At 48.6% G+C, this 17,219-nt stretch overlaps 1 protein-coding gene across 1 annotated transcript in view; it reads left to right on the plus strand.

Annotated features, from left to right (window-relative positions):
- Window positions 1-239: 239 nt before the first annotated feature.
- Window positions 240-17,219, plus strand: part of UBXN4 (UBX domain protein 4) — a 60,777-nt gene continuing 43,797 nt past the window's right edge. Inside the window, exon 1 of the mRNA XM_029605390.1 lies at window positions 240-523. Coding sequence (XP_029461250.1) covers window positions 442-523 — 82 coding nt within the window. The 5' untranslated portion in view covers window positions 240-441. The remainder of the gene's footprint in view (window positions 524-17,219) is intronic.

The following is a 17,219-nucleotide window of genomic DNA, read 5'->3' on the forward strand; positions in this document are numbered from 1 at the left end:
ACATCTTGATCAGGAGTTGGTAAGTGACATCTTGCTTGAGTTAATAAAATTGCTGAGCGAAGGCAACTTTTAAAATATAAGCCCACTTCACCTTGTCGCTCCAAACTTGGACATGGCACAGGCACCATGTCCACACCGATGCCTGAAAGGTCAAACACACGTTGTTGAATCGGGCGTTACCCCCGGCTCGGCCGCCATGTTAGCCATGTTTGGACTACAACTCCCGGCCTGCACCAGCATTTCCGGAAATGCTGGGGTTTGCCCGAAGTGGTTAGTCAGCTCTTGTGAGGCGAGCGGCGGAAGGCGAAGACGGGTGTTATGCGTGAGCGGCTTCGGGAATAGTTCCGGCCCCGAGGGCTTCGGCGGTGCGGCGGGGAAAGGCTTTGGCTGACCGCCGCGGCCGGAGGTGCGCGCGCGCGCACGCACAGAGAGGAGCCCAAGATGCTGTGGTTCGAAGGCGCCATTCCGGACGCCATCGCCTCGGCCAAGCAGCGCAGCTCCGTGTTCGTCGTCTTCGTGGCAGGTAAGCGGCGGGCGGCTGGAGGCCTGGGGTACGGGAGCCGGGTCCTTTGCGCGTCGCCCGACCGCTACTCATTCGGGGCAAGGGGAGGCGGTAGTGCGGGGCCTTCTGTGCCTGAACCGGGCCTGGGCGACCTTTCTCGACGCCTTGCACTCCTGTTGTTAGTATTTTAGTGATATAAGAAAAAAAAAAAGTTGTGAAGAAAAAAGAGTGAACTGCTGGATGGGCTCCCTCTTAATATTATTGGTGTGCGGGGAAGATGGATGGAGAGAGTTTGCAGATTCCAGCGCTGAGTCCCTCGGGTGATGGAGGAGTCACTACTTTCTCTGACAAGGAGGGTGAGAACGGGGTTTAGTTTACGTTGCACGCCTTTTAGGATTAACACTTGGTTTATTAATAAAACCGTAAGCTGTCTTGAGTATCGGCAAAAGCAGACTAAAAAGCCAAGTTTATTATTGTTGTAGATATAGTTTTGGGCAAAGCTGTGGCTGATAAATCTTCTCTGTCACTGCCAGCTGTGGAGGCAGTTGTTGCTGTGCATTGCTGGGCAGTGCAACCGCTGGTGTTTGGAGCCCTATTAAGGTCCCTCCTGAACTTGGAAAGTTAATTCGAGCTGATGTAAGCGCTGGGCTAGAATAACTACATCAACAAACAATCATTGCTCAAGTCAACAGTTAGTTTACTAAACTGGCACACTCATTTAGCCAGAGCCCAGGGGCGGTGTGTGCTATTGCTTAATCTTGAGTGGTGATCAGAAGGGCATTTTAGAGTACTTACAGCTTTGGAGGAGTGGAGACGTCAAGACTATAAATCACTGCATTTTTTTTTTTTGTTTGGAACAAAATGCTTCCCTTCCCCCACTATGGTTTTCTTGTTTTGTTTTGTTTTTTAACAGGAAGTTTAATTCTCCCACTTCTAGCAACAGTGCTAACATCGTGTCTTAAATGTTATGGGGGTACATACAAACACATCCCCCCTCCCTTTCCACTGTATCCTATGCATTCTCAATCTGAAATTTAGCATGTTACAATTGGGAAATCAAACAAGACATTGGGATAGTTATGACATTTTCCAGAGGGAGAGTTCATTATTTAAAAATGCAGCACAGAGACCTGTGATGTTAGAAGATGTAGTACATAAACTTTTTTGTTTTGGTCCTTGTACAATTTATCACTTTGCTGGGAACCCTGTGTGAAAAGGAAGTGAGATTACATGCTAAGGTATCAATTGATTAAGGCTCACATTTTCTCCAAATCCAGTAAGTTTATCGGAAATGTGCTACACAAGCAGGACCTTATTCAAAAAAATGATTTTTTTGTATTTAAACATTTTTATTAAAGTTTTCCAGTGAGTAGTATATTACAACAATTGCCACCTAACACAGTGAGTAATGAAACAACAATATCCCAAGTATGGCAACAAACAATGTGTATATTCACTATTGCAGGCTTACTGTAATGTCTTGTAATTAATCCCCTTCCCCCCCCCCCCACCTCCCTGACATCAGGTGATAATCACAAAAACAGTAATCAACATCAAGGCAGGTGACATATCAATGGACAGCATGGATACATGGCTGGACAGGAGTGAGAAAGAACTAGCTCAGACACCTATAGAGCAATAAAGAACACTCTCTGGTAAAATAAGCCTGCGGTTACTACTCCGAATAAAGACCATGGATGAGATCCCAGGATTCCCTTTATTCTTGCTCAGCCAGCCATTGAATGTATCGTCCCCATGTAGACATAAAGAATTTCATGCGATCTTGGTGAACCGCCATGAGGTGTTCTAGTTGATAGTAACCATGTATTCTATGTAATACTTTAGCTATGCTGGGCGCACAACCTTTTTTCCAATGTGTTGCAAGTTCAATCTTAGCTGCAATAAATACCTGTTGTGCAAAACGCTGTGTGGTTTTTATTCAGTGGGTCTGTAGGTAGCGTCAACAAAGCATGCCAAGGTTTAACATCTAGGGGTTGCTTAAGCATTAAGGAGAGCCATTTAAATATTGCAGGCCAATAGTTACTTAACTTCGAACATTGCCACCACATATGATAGTAAGAGCCTACCTCTCCACACTGCCTCCAGCAAGTCTCAGGAATAGTGGACATAATGCAGTGCCACCGGCGTGTAATGCCACCTGTACAGCATCTTGTAACAATTTTCCTGTAAACTTGCTGAGACAGAACATTTATATAAGCTTTGGTCCCATTCCGCCTCTCCCAGAATATGATCAGTCACCAGTCCAAGCCTGTTGTTGCCGGGTCATTCCCGAAATCTTACCAAGCAACAGAGTGTACATTTTGGAGATGAGACCCTGCATGGAATGTGCATTCATACAATAATTTTAAAATAAAGAACCAGAGAGGTGTAATGTGCCTGGTGAACAAAGCAATGTATTTTGGCGAATGTCAAAAAATCCACTGTCCCCAAATGATAGGAACGTATATCATCGATTGACATCAAAGAGCCTTGTACCTGTATATGGTCTATGCGCTTAATTCCTGCAGCAGCCCATGTCTGGAACGCGCTAGTCCGTGAAGACTGGAGGGAAAATGGCATTTTCGAAGAGATATGTTAAGGGAGTAAATTGTTCTTTCCCCTTCAACAACAATTGCCGTTGTCGCCATACCCGAAGCATTGTACAGAGGGTGACAGGTACATATTGAATTTTGTGCCATGTAGCCTTGGGCCGCCAAGGCATCGCGTCAAGCGGCATATCCCCAATTAAGGCTTGCTCTAGCAGCACCCACTGTGGCACATCTTTAGTTCTACGAAGTACCACCAAAGGCCGTAACTGAGCCGCAGTGTAGTACCACAAGAGGTTCGGTACCCTCAATCCTCCTCTATTCTTTGGTAAATATAAAGTGGTCTTAGCTACCTTCTGTGATCTCTTATGTCAAATGAAACCAAACATTTTTTGCTGCCACTGACATAACAACATTGTAGGGATAAAAATAGGGAGAGTCGTAAAAAAGTATTTAAAAAAATGGGGTAGGACGTTCATTTTGATGATAGCTATGCGACATAGCCATGAATGTGTATACATGGACCATCTGAGGTCACCATTAATAGACTGGAGTAGAGGTAGATAAAGATCCAAGAGATGATTTACATTGGCTCCAATACGGACTCCTAAATATTTTAATGCCTTCTTGGCCCATTTGAAGGGGAGACTTTTCCTAAGGTTGAGCTGATCTTGGGGAGAAACATCTATAGTCAATAATTCAGATTTGTCATGGTTTATTTTAAGGCGCAAAACTGCACTGAAAGCCCCCAATTCTTGCATGGTCCCCTGCAATGATGTAAAGGGTTTGTGAGGGTGAGCAGAATGTCATCCGCAAACAAAGAGATTTTAAATTGCTGATGTGCCTTGGTAATGCCCATAATAGAGGAGGTGGTCCTAATGTGGGTCGTTAAGGGTTCAAGAAATAGTGCAAACAGTAGGGGCGACAGGGGACAGCCTTGATGCATACCTCTGCCGATGGTAAACTGATCTCCATAACTACCATTAATTTTTACTCTTGCCCGGGGTTGGTCATATAATTTCATAATCCACTTAATAAAAAAGAAACCAAAACCCATCTTCCCTAGCGTCTGAAATAGGAAAGGCCAGTGAACAAGATTAAACACCTTTTCCCTGTACGTACCTGGATCAGTCCAGACAGTGGGTTATGTCCCCAATCCAGCAGATGGAGTCAGTCAAAGCTTCGAGGGGGCGTCACCATGAGTACTACTACCCCCTCTGCAGGAGTTCAGTATCTTCTGACTCCAGCAGATGCGAGTAGTAACTCCGGGTTGCTCCCGATTACCTTAGGCATTTCTTGTGCTTCTTGTATGCTTCTGAATCTGTTTTCTCTCTGACTGTTTTTTGGATCAAGTTTGTTTTAAAAAAAAAAATAAAAAATAAGAAAGGTAGAGGGTTCTAATTGGGAGGCGTTTCTTCCCTCTGTGTTTGTTAGCTGTTTGCTCTCTCCATCTTCTCTCCTTGCAGCGGGGTAAGTGCAGCGTCTTTGGTCTTTGTGCTTTTGCCTTGCAGCTTTTCTTCATCGGGGCTCGCGGAGGCCAGCAGGACCGGCCTCTCCGCGCTCCCTCCCTCGCCCGCGGCCATTTTCGCGGCTCCTCGTGGGCTGCAGAGGCAGGCAGGGAGATCGTCGCCGGCGGGTCGCGCGGCCAGGAAGGCCCCCCCGCGGTGCCGCCTTGCTTTCGGCGGGTTGTGCAGGCCGTCCGGGCCCCCCCGCAGCGGCGGCCCCTCCCGCGGCCCCCCTCCCGAGGCTGTGCCGGGTGGTTTTCTGTTTGCCTGCCGGCTCCCTTCTTCCTGACGGCTCCGATGCCGTGGCCAGCACGCTGCTCGGCCTGCGGCGAGCCCGGGTCCCGGATTTCGAGGGAGGGCATCTGTGCGAGGTGCCTCCCCGGGGGGGAAGGCACCTCGCGGCCTCTTGATGATTTCCCTCGGCTGGCAGGCTTGCCCGGGCGGCGTGGGCCGGCCCCTCCCCCATTCCTGGCGGGAACGGCGGCCATTTTACATACTATGCGCGCTGAAGGGGAACAGGCAGCGCTGGGGGCAGGGGATGCTGAGGGCTCTCCTCCACTCTTGCTTCCTGAATCGGACTCGGAGACAGGCCCGCAGGGGCAGGGGTCCCCGGGGGCCCCCCCCTCGGAGACCCCCTCGGGTAGACCGGGGTTTTCCCCGGAATTCATCCTGTTGATGCACACTGCATATCTGCAGGGTCTCGATGCTCCCACGGGACCTCCTCCAATCAAGATACCGCGGCCCTCGCTACCTCCCCCGGCCCCCCTACCTCCCCCGGCCCCCCCTGCTCCGGCGGGTGTGGGGGCCCCCCTACCCCCCGCCCGCGCCCGGCTCCCGGTAGGCTCGGGGGCAGCGGGCACAGGGCCAGCTTCCCCTGGATCGGACCCGGCGGACCCGGGTCAAGGGGACTCCACTTCCGAGGGGGATGATCCGCGCACGCTGCGTCTGTTCCAGCGGGAAGAGCTGGATGACCTGCTCCCTCAAATTATCAAGGAGTTGGACCTCGATCCACCGCCGGAGCCGCCCGCTCCCGTAGCGCCCGCTGTGGTCACTTCCTCAAAGAAGGGGGATCCGGTCCTGGCAGCCCTGAGGCCGAGAGCTCGGGCTTTTCCCATTCATGAGTCTTTCATTCAGCTCCTCACCAGGGAATGGGATGCCCCGGAAGCTGCTCTTAAGGGCAGCCGGGCCATGGAGAAACTGTATCCGCTGCCGGAAGATTTTCTAGATCTCATCAAGGTACCTAAAGTGGACTCCGCGGTGACAGCGGTCACGAAGAGGACGACCATCCCTGTGACGGGGGGAGCGGCCTTAAGGGACACCCAAGATCGCAAGTTGGAAGTCTTCCTCAAGCGGGTCTTCGAGGTCTCCGCGGTAGGGTTGCGGGCGGTGATGTGTAGTTCGCTGGCACAGCGGGCCAGCCTCCTCTGGGTGCAACAGCTGCTCACCTCCCAGGTCCTACCGGCCGGGGAGGCCGACCAGGCGGATAGGCTGGAAGCTGCGGTGGCGTATGGAGCCGACGCTTCCTATGACCTGTTTCGAATCCTCGCCCGCACCATGGCCTCCGTGGTAGCGGCACGCCGTCTCCTATGGCTCCGCAACTGGGCGGCGGACACGTCCTCCAAGTCGAGTCTGGGCTCCCTGCCTTTCAGGGGCAAGTTTCTGTTCGGGGAGGATCTGGATCAAATCATCAAGTCGCTGGGGGAAAACGCGGTTCATCGCCTGCCGGAAGACAGATATCGCTCCACCAGGGCGTTTTCGTCCTCTCGGACCAGAGCCAGGGCACAACGGCGCTACCGGAACTACAGACCGGCGGCGGCCAGGTCCTCGGCCCCCAGGTCTCAACCCTGGTCTCGCTCCTTTCGTGGGCGCCGCCCCGCACGTCCCGCTCCCTCAGGTGGACAGCCCTCTCCCAAGTCCTCGCAATGATGTTCGGCTCGCCCACTCCGCCGTTCCCAGGATCGGGGGGCGGCTGGCGTTCTTCTACCAGGAGTGGGCGCGGATCACCTCGGACCAGTGGGTCTTGGATACCATCGGACAAGGTTACGCGTTGGAGTTTGTCCGCGCTCCAAAGGGACGGTTCGTGTTCTCCCCTTGCGGCTCGGACGACAAGCGAAGGGCGGTGCAGTTGACCCTGGACAGGCTTTGGGAGATAGGCGCCATTGCGCCCGTGCCCTGCGGAGAGGTGGGCTCGGGCCATTATTCCATCTACTTCGTGGTTCCAAAGAAGGACGGCTCCTACCGCCCCATCCTGGACTTGAAGGAAGTCAACAAATCACTCCGGGTAGTTCGGTTCCGCATGGAAACGCTGCGGTCAGTGATCGCGGCGGTGCATCGGGGGGAATTCTTGGCCTCCTTGGACCTGACGGAGGCCTACCTCCACATCCCCATTCGCCGGGAGCATCATTGTCTCCTACGGTTCAAGATCCTGGATCAACATTTTCAGTTTGTGGCTCTCCCGTTCGGGCTGGCGACGGCGCCGCGCACTTTCACCAAAATCATGGTGGTGGTAGCGGCTGCCTTGCGGAAGGAGGGGATACTAGTTCATCCTTACCTGGACGATTGGCTCATCCGAGCGAAGTCTTTTCGCCATGGACAGGAGGCTGTGGCCAGGGTCATAGAGTTTCTGCAGTCCCTGGGATGGGTGGTGAACTTCTCCAAGAGCTCCCTGGTACCCTCGCAGCGCTTGGATTTCCTGGGGGCGACCTTCGACACCCGTCTCGGCGCGGTTTTCCTGCGTCAGGACAAGGCGCAGGCCCTGCAGGAACACATACAACGGTTCTCTGCGTTATCGGTCCCTACCTCCTGGGACTATCTGCAGCTCCTGGGGGTGATGGGTTCCACCATCGACATGGTCCCTTGGGCATTTGCGCACCTCAGGCCTCTACAGAGATCGCTTCTATCCCGGTGGAAACCGCTTTCGCAGGACTATCAGGTGCTCCTCCCCCTGCCGCCGTTTGCCAGGAACAGTCTAACCTGGTGGATGGATCCGGAGAACTTGGCCCGCGGCATGTCTCTCGATCTGCCAAATTGGGTCGTGGTTACCACCGACACCAGTCTAGTAGGCTGGGGAGCGGTCTGCGATCGCAGCGCCACGCAGGGGACATGGTCCGCGGAGGAATCAAAGTGGTCCATCAATCGCCTGGAGACCAGAGCTGTCAGACTAGCGCTCCAGCACTTCCTGCCGCTCCTTCGGAACCGGGAGGTCAGGATCTTATCGGACAACGCGACGACGGTGGCCTATATCAACCGACAGGGCGGCACCCGCAGTCCGCAGGTCGCGCTCGAGGCAGAGATGCTGATGCAGTGGGCGGAGCAGCATCTGGCCCGCCTGGCCGCCTCGCACATCGCGGGAGTGGACAACGTACAGGCGGATTTCCTCAGCCGTCAACTTCTGGATCCCGGGGAATGGTCCCTCTCCGACGAGGCAATGCAGCTGCTCGTCCGGCGGTGGGGAGCCCCCCACCTGGATCTCATGGCGTCCGCACGGAACACCAAGGCGCCCCGGTTCTTCAGCCGCCGGAGGGGGCGGAGGGCGTAGACGCTCTCGTGCTCCCGTGGCCGACCAACCTGCTGCTATACGCGTTCCCGCCGTGGCCACTGGTCGGCAGACTACTCCGCCGCGTGGAGGCCCACCAGGGACCTGTGATCTTCGTCGCTCCGGAGTGGCCAAGACGACCTTGGTTTGCAGACCTGCTCCAACTGGTGATCGACGGACCCATCCGTCTGGGACATCTCCCCCGCCTCCTTCACCAAGGCCCGGTATTTTTCGACCAGGCAGAACTCTTCTGTCTTGCGGCCTGGCTTTTGAGAGGCACCGCCTTCGGCGTCGGGGCTACCAGGAGGCGGTAGTGTCAACGCTGCTGCGTTCTCGAAAGGCTTCGACGTCGGTGGCCTACGTGCGAGTCTGGAAAGTGTTCGAGCTGTGGTGTGCCGGATTGAACACGCGTCCCACGGAGGCTTCGGTTCCCCAGATCCTTCAGTTTCTGCAAGCGGGGGTGGACAAAGGGCTTGCCTACAACTCACTCAGGGTCCAGGTGGCCGCCCTTGGTTCGCTCCTGCGGGACGGGGGTTCTCTGATGCAACACCCGGACATCCATCGTTTTCTCAAGGGTGTCAAGCACTTGCGACCGCCGTTGCGGACTCCTTGTCCCTCCTGGAGTCTCAACCTCGTGCTACGGGCCATGTCGGGACCTCCGTTTGAACCACTGCGGAATGCGACGCTTAAGGATCTCACGCTTAAGACGGTGTTTCTGGTGGCTATCTGCTCTGCTCGTCGCATCTCGGAACTGCAGGCCCTGTCGTGCAGAGAGCCCTATCTCCGTTTCTCGGACTCCGGGGTTTCGATTCGCACTGTTCCCTCCTTTCTTCCAAAGGTGGTGTCCGCGTTCCATGTGAATCAGACGGTGGAACTGCCGTCCTTCTCTTCTTCTGAGCGAAGTCTCTCCGACTCTTGGATGTCAAGCGCACTCTGCGTCTCTATCTGGAGGCTACGAATGATTTCCGGACTTCTGACCATCTCTTCGTACTTTGGTCCGGTCCTAAGAAGGGGTCTCAGGCCTCGAAGACGACCATTGCCAGATGGCTGAAGGCCGGCATTGCCGCTTCCTACATTGGGGTGGGACGGACTCCCCCACCCGGTATTGTGGCGCATTCGACACGAGCTCAGGCGGCCTCTTGGGCGGAGACTCGCTCGGTCTCCTCTCAAGAAATTTGTAGAGCGGCCACCTGGAAATCGTTACACACGTTCTCGAGACACTATCGTCTACACCTCGCTTCTTCGGTCTTCGGACACTTTGGGGAGCAGGTGCTACGAGCAGGTCTCGCAGGACCCCACCCGGTTTAGGGAAGCTTGGGTACATCCCACTGTCTGGACTGATCCAGGTACGTACAGGGAAAAGAAAATTATTACTTACCTGCTAATTTTCGTTCCTGTAGTACCATGGATCAGTCCAGACGCCCACCGCATTTGGGTTCTAATTCCTGCTCGACTGTTTTCCTCTATGGGACGATGGTGCTTTCTGTCTCTCACGATTTCTCAGTTTTCCCTGTTTGTCACAGTTACGTTTGGGGTTGGCACGCTGACCTCCCGACCTCCCACCCGTTGGTGGGACGGGCACGGGTTTTGTTGTTTACGTTCTGCGGCTGTTGTTGCCGTTACTTTAAACTTGATCCAAATTGGGGGTCCTTTGTTTACTCGGGCTTTGATATACTCAATACTGAACTCCTGCAGAGGGGGTAGTAGTACTCATGGTGACGCCCCCTCGAAGCTTTGACTGACTCCATCTGCTGGATTGGGGACATAACCCACTGTCTGGACTGATCCATGGTACTACAGGAACGAAAATTAGCAGGTAAGTAATATTTTCTTTCTGCAACCAAGGATAGTAAAGCTGTGGGTATGCGATTATGCTGAACAAGGCCAATAATGTCAACTATTCTACGTACGTTATCTGCTGCCAGCCTATCAGGGACAAATCATACCTGGTCAGAATGGACCAATCCGGGCAGGACTCCATTCAGCCGGGCAGCAGGCACACATGCTAAAATTTTCAGGTCTAAGTTGATCAATGAAATGGGCCTATAAGATCGCACTAATTAAAGTCTCTACCTGGCTTTGCTATGACGGATATACCTGCTGTGTTATTGTTAGGATCTATAGAATCGGTCTCCCGGAGGAAATTAAACATAGCAGTGAATGGCTCTGCAAGAGAGTGAGCAAAGCATCGGTAATATGCCCCAGTTAAGCCATCCAGCCCAGGTGCCTAACCCAATTTTAAGTTTTTAATAGCAAATAGAACCTCCGAAACAGTGATCTGGGTATCTAAAAATTCCCGTTGCTCCAGGGAGAGGTCTGGCAGAACTACTGTGTTAAGGTACTCTCTAATATTGGGGGAGTGGATTGATACATCCTGGGAATATAGTTTAGCATAAAAATCTGTAAAGCACCAACAAATTCCCTCAGTTGTAGTCTCAGACCTGCCCTGTGAATTGTTAACCTTAGCCACTAAGATCTGAGCTTGGGCCGCCTTTAGGTGCTGCGCCAGGTAACGCCCCGCTTTGTTACCCACCTCAAAAAATGTTTGTTTAAGCATGTGACCAATGTAAGTGTCATCAATCGATCTCAATGTACCTTTTGCCTTTAGAAGAGGGGCGTCAACTTAGATATTTCTGCTATCAGCGAAGTCCGTGTGCACTCCCGTTTCTTGTTACAAAAGGCTGCTCTAGAAATGAAAAGCCTTCGAACCACGACTTTTGAACACTCCCAGACCACATAGGGTGACATCCCTGTATCCTTATTGAGACAAAAATATTCCTGTATTTGTGTGTCCAGGCGATTAACAAAGCCTACATATTTTAATAAACTATCATTAAGTCTCCATGAGTGCAGTCCACCCGTGGTGATCTGGAAGTGCATTTCCACCCAAATAGGGGCATGATCAGACCGCTATACTATCAATACCCACTTTACTCACGGAGTTTTGAAGATGGTTATCTATAAAGATATAATCAATATGGGAGTTTGTGTTGTGAGGTTGCGAGAAGAACGTATAAGACCGGGACGTAGGATATCTGTCTCCATATATCCATTAGATTCATGCCAGGTAACGAAGCCTGTGAATGTGTGGAGTTATCAAGTTTAGGATCTCTGGTAACATTAAAATCCCCGCCAAGAACTAAGTCCCCCTCTGTGTTGAGTCAATAATTGATCAATAGTGTCCAGGAAGGATAATTGATTTGTGTTAGGAAAATACACATTAACCAAGGTAATTACGCGTGTGTCAACCCTGATCTTGATCAAGAGGTATCTACCCAGGGGATCCCTCACTTGACCTAATAATTCGTGAACTGGAGAAGTAGAAATTAGGATCCCAACCCCAGCATATCTAGAGGATTTAGTGCTGGCAGCCCAGTAAGAACCAGGGAAGGAAGGGAAGGACAATAATCGTTCATGGCACTTCCTAACATGGGTCTCCTGAATAAAGACTATAGTGGCTTTCTGTGACTGTAATTCCTTCTTTAGTAGCAACCGTTTTCGAGGGGTGTTTAGCCCCTTTGCATTAATAGATATTAACCTGGTAGCCATCTGAAGTTTAGCGATACAATACCTATAGAAAGGTGGAGGCCAGGGAAAAAGGACCTTCCTGGCTCTGAGTACTCTATTTATCCTCCTAGACAAAAAGTGACCCCTGTCAGCCAATCTGCTCCAATCCTGACCTAAAGCGTGTTGTACAAAAATCCTGCTTGCCAGATCCTGTATGCCTTATATATTCCTTGAAAAAAATATCTGTGCAACCACATATGAGATATAGTCACATTTAAACACCTCAAGTGAGAAACAATATAGCCTGATACCAGACCTCATACCACGGCATAATAAGTAATGCTAATTTAGCATGTATTGAGTCTGCCAGCATATATAATCATAGGTCTTTGACAAATTGAATTTTTCTTTTCATTTTCTTGCTTCTGTGCAAACAAACTTGTGAATCTTGTGAATAAAATAATTACTTGAAAGAACACAACTTTTTTTTGTTCATTTGATCGTATTTTTGATCATTAAGTCATGTTTAACCAACACTTAGCTTAGTAATGATGGTGAAGAAACGCCATATTTTTTCTTCGGAGGCTAGTATGGAAAAGCCCGACACTGGATCCGTGTTTCGGCGCGTGCCTTCGTCGGGGGCAGAAATGACTGTTAATATAAAAGAATGCATCAGAAAAATTGACAAAAAATTATAAATACTTATCAGTTGTAATGGGAATTCAGCAGTACAAACACGATATTGGAGCGGCTGGAGATGGCGGCTTCTGCCGGTGTTACGTTTCTTCCACCCAGGTGAAAGAAAACGCGCCCTTCTTTTTAAACCAATGATTGACCAGTCATCATGTGCTATGTAAAGGATGACGTCCGAAGGTATATGTAGGCATTTAAACCAAAGAGAACCATTCGACCGAAAGATTGAGTCCCATAGGCTGTATCGTGTTTAGTTTAAAGATCCATTGCTGTTCTCTAACGTTTAATAATTTTTGTGGATCACCTCCCCTCCCTGATAGTTGGATCATATCTATCACCCTCCATCTCAGATCCACGAACTGATGTTGTTTTAAGAGGCAGTGTGCTACAATTGGAGCCTGTAATTTCCCAGTTTGTAAACAACTTTTATGCTCAATGAGTCTTGTGCGTATTAAACGTTTGGTCCGGCCAACATAAAATAAATCACAGGGACATTTGATGATATATATCACGTGTGAAGACTGACAGTTCGAATGAGTTCTTGCCGACCATTTTCTTCCGTGGGAATCCGTCCAATCAGGACCTGCTAGAGTCCTGATTGGACGGATTCCCACGGAATTTTCTTGCACAGAAGCAAGAAAATGAAAAGAAAAATTCAATTTGTCAAAGACCTATGATTATATATGCTGGCAGACTCAATACATGCTAAATTAGCATTACTACTTATGCCGTGGTATGAGGTCTGGCATCAAGCTATATTGTTTCTCACTTGAGGTGTTTAAATGTGACTATATCTCATATGTGGTTGCACAGATATTTTTTTCAAGATTTACAGTTGGCTGTCTCCACATTACATAAATGTAAGAGAGTCTTATTGGTATTTATGCCTTATATATTCCGCCATTACCTACGGAATATCACTCCCTGGGAGCTCTGCCTACACCCGATGTCTAAGGGACCCCCGATTGTGAGGCCCCCCCCCCCCCCGCCCGCCTATGAGCAATACTATAAAACATAATGTGAAGAAAAAATACCATGTCATATACAGAAAAATAGATATATAAACCTCTGCAAGTCCAACCTAGGCCAGTTCTCGTTCAGCCTGGAGACTCTGATAGTAAGTCGAATGACGTAGAAACCTCCAAATCATACTGCTGTTCCGCAGAAAACACTGTAACCCATATTAAAAAGCAATTAAGCAGAATGAAATTACAAACAAGCAATTAAATTGCAAACAAGCAAACAAGCAATTAAAAAGCAGAATGAAAATACAAACAAAAAACAAACTTTGAAATGTTTGTATGGTAATGCCAGAAGTCTAAGAAGTAAGATGGGAGAATTAGAATGTATAGCAGTGAATGATGACATAGACTTAATTGGCATCTCAGAGACATGGTGGAAAGAGGATAACCAATGGGACAGTGCTATACCGGGGTACAAATTATATCGCAATGACAGAGAGGAGCACTCGGGAGGAGGTGTGGTGCTTTATCTCCGGGATGGCATAGAGTCCAACAGGATAAACATCCTACATGAGACTAAATACAAAGTTGAATCTTTATGGGTAGAAATCCCTTGTGTGTCGGGGAAGACTATAGTGATAGGGGTATACTACCGTCCACCTGGTCAAGATGGTGAGACGGACAGTGAAATGCTAAGAGAAATTAGGGAAGCTAGCCAAATTGGTAGTGCAGTAATAATGGGAGACTTCAATTACCAAAAACACAACAAGTGCAGAAAAACTTATCGGATCCAAAATTTATTAATATTATAACACAGTTCAAATGCAACTCCACTGTCAGTTTTTTATGTATAATTCCAAGCGCAAGTAGGGGTCCCCCGACATGGGTAAATGTATCATCGGGTCGCGCTAGAGAGATAACGTTCCTGGATGGAATAAATGATAGCTTTATGGAGCAATTGGTTCAGGAACAGACGAGAGAGGGAGCAATTTTAGATCTAATTCTCAGTGGAGCACAGGACTTGGTGAGAGAGGGTAACGGTGGTGGGGCCGCTTGGCAATAGTGATCATAATATGATCAAATTTGATTTAATAACTGGAAGAGGAACAGTGTGCAAATCCAAGGCTCTCGTGCTAAACTTTCAAAAGGGAAACTTTGATAAAATGAGAAAAATTGTTAGAAAAAAACTGAAATGAGCAGCTACAAAAGTAAAAAATGTCCAAGAGGCGTGGTCATTGTTAAAAAATACCATTCTAGAAGCACAGTCCAGATGTATTCCACACATTAAGAAAGGTGGAAAGAAGGCAAAACGATTACCGGCATGGTTAAAAGGGGAGGTGAAAGAAGCTATTTTAGCCAAAAGATCTTCATTCAAAAATTGGAAGAAGGATCCAACAGAAGAAAATAGGATAAAGCATAAACGTTGGCAAGTTAAATGTAAGACATTGATAAGACAGGCTAAGAGAAAATTTGAAAAGAAGTTGGCTGTAGAGGCAAAAACTCACATTAAAACTTTTTAAAATATATCCGAAGCAGAAAGCCTGTGAGGGAGTCAGTTGGACTGTTAGATGATCGTGGGGTTAAAGGGGCACTTAGAGAAGATAAGGCCATCGCGGAAAGATTAAATGATTTCTTTGCTTCGGTGTTTACTGAAGAGGATGTTGGGGAGGTACCCGTAATGGAGATGGTTTTAATGGGTAATGATTCAGATGGACTGAATCAAATCACCGTGAACCTAGAAGATGTGGTAGGCCTGATTGACAAACTGAAGAGTAGTAAATCACCCGGACCGGATGGTATACACCCCAGAGTTCTGAAGGAACTAAAAAATGAAATTTCAGACCTATTAGTAAAAATTTGTAACTTATCATTAAAATCATCCATTGTACCTGAAGACTGGAGGATAGCAAATGTAATCCCAATATTTAAAAAGGGCTCCAGGGGCGATCCGGGAAACTACAGACCGGTTAGCCTGACTTCAGTGCCAGGAAAAATAGTGGAAAGTGTTCTAATCATCAAAATCACAGAACATATAGAAAGACATGGTTTAATGGAACAAAGTCAGCATGGCTTTACCCAGGGCAAGTCTTGCCTCACAAATCTGCTTCACTTTTTTGAAGGAGTTAATAAACATGTGGATAAAGGTGAACCGGTAGATATAGTATACTTGGATTTTCAGAAGGCGTTTGACAAAGTTCCTCATGAGAGGCTTCTAGGAAAAGTAAAAAGTCATGGGATAGGTGGCGATGTCCTTTCGTGGATTGCAAACTGGCCAAAAGACAGGAAACAGAGAGTAGGATTAAATGGACAATTTTCTCAGTGGAAGGGAGTGGACAGTGGAGTGCCTCAGGGATCTGTATTGGGACCCTTACTTTTCAATATATTTATAAATGATCTGGAAAGAAATACGACGAGTGAGAGAATCAAATTTGCAGATGACACAAAATTGTTCAGAGTAGTTAAATCACAAGCAGATTGTGATAAATTGCAGGAAGACCTTGTGAGACTGGAAAATTGGGCATCCAAATGGCAGATGAAATTTAATGTGGATAAGTGCAAGGTGATGCATATAGGGAAAAATAACCCATGCTATAATTACACAATGTTGGGTTCCATATTAGGTGCTACAACCTAAAAAAAGAGATCTAGGCGTCATAGTGGATAACACATTGAAATTGTCGGTTCAGTGTGCTGCGGCAGTCAAAAAAGCAAACAGAATGTTGGGAATTATTAGAAAGGGAATGGTGAATAAAACGGAAAATATCATCATGCCTCTGTATCGCTCCATGGTGAGACCGCACCTTGAATATTGTGTACAATTCTGGTTGCCGCATCTCAAACACATAATTGCTATGGAGACGGTACAGAGAAGGGCTACCAAAATAATAAGGGGAATGGAACAACTCCCCTATGAGGAAAGACTAAAGAGGTTAGGACTTTTCAGCTTGGAGAAGAGTCGACTGAGGGGGGATATGATAGAGGTGTTTAAAATCATGAGAGGTCTAGAACGGGTAGATGTGAATCGGTTATTTACTCTTTCGATAGTAGAAAGACTAGGGGGCACTCCATGAAGTTAGCATGGGGCACATTTAAAACTAATCGGAGAAAGTTCTTTTTTACTCAACGCACAATTAAGCTCTGGAATTTGTTGCCAGAGGATGTGGTTAGTGCAGTTAGTATAGCTGTGTTTAAAAAAGGATTGGATAAGTTCTTGGAAGAGAAGTCCATTACCTGCTATTAAGTTCACCTAGAGAATAGCCACTGCCATTAGCAATGGTAACATGGAATAGACTTAGTTTTTGGGTACTTGCCAGGTTCTTGTGGCCTGGATTGGCCACTGTTGGAAGCAGGATGCTGGGCTTGATGGACCCTTGGTCTGACCCAGTATGGCATGTTCTTATGATCAGGAGTCACAACTAACAGTCAGCCTTGGTCAGAGGCATTGGGGCAAGCATCTTCCGGCTGACGGTGGAGTCGCTTCCCTCCCTTGCCCACTCTATGCACCGTGGTTGGGTGTCCAATTTATGGGGAGCGGTGGTCAGCTTGGGAACCTGGAATGTGACTGGCATCTGGGCCTGCTGAAATGCTTCTGCAGCCTCCATAAGCGACGACTCTATGGGTCACTCCTTTTATTTGAAATTGTAATCTAAAAGGGTATGTCCAGTGATAACGAATGCCACTATTGCACAATGCTGCTGTTGCTTCATGCAGTTCAAACCGTCTCTGGCGCATCGCAGGTGCCAGATCTTGAAAGATGGACAGTTTATGGGAGTTCCAGAGTATTTCATTTTGTTTTCGTGTTGCTTCATACACCTGATTCTTTTGTGTGAAGCTGTGGAAACAAATTATTATATTACGAGGTCTCTGGTCCCTGCGCTGCCCCAGTACTCGGTGGGCCCTTTGGAGTCAGATCATCAGCTGTGATTCCTCCATGTTGTGGTGTTCTGAAGTGCCTGCACTCAAAATGGA

The sequence above is a fragment of the Rhinatrema bivittatum genome, chromosome 6, assembly GCF_901001135.1.
Source record: "Rhinatrema bivittatum chromosome 6, aRhiBiv1.1, whole genome shotgun sequence".
Lineage (NCBI taxonomy): Eukaryota > Metazoa > Chordata > Amphibia > Gymnophiona > Rhinatrematidae > Rhinatrema > Rhinatrema bivittatum.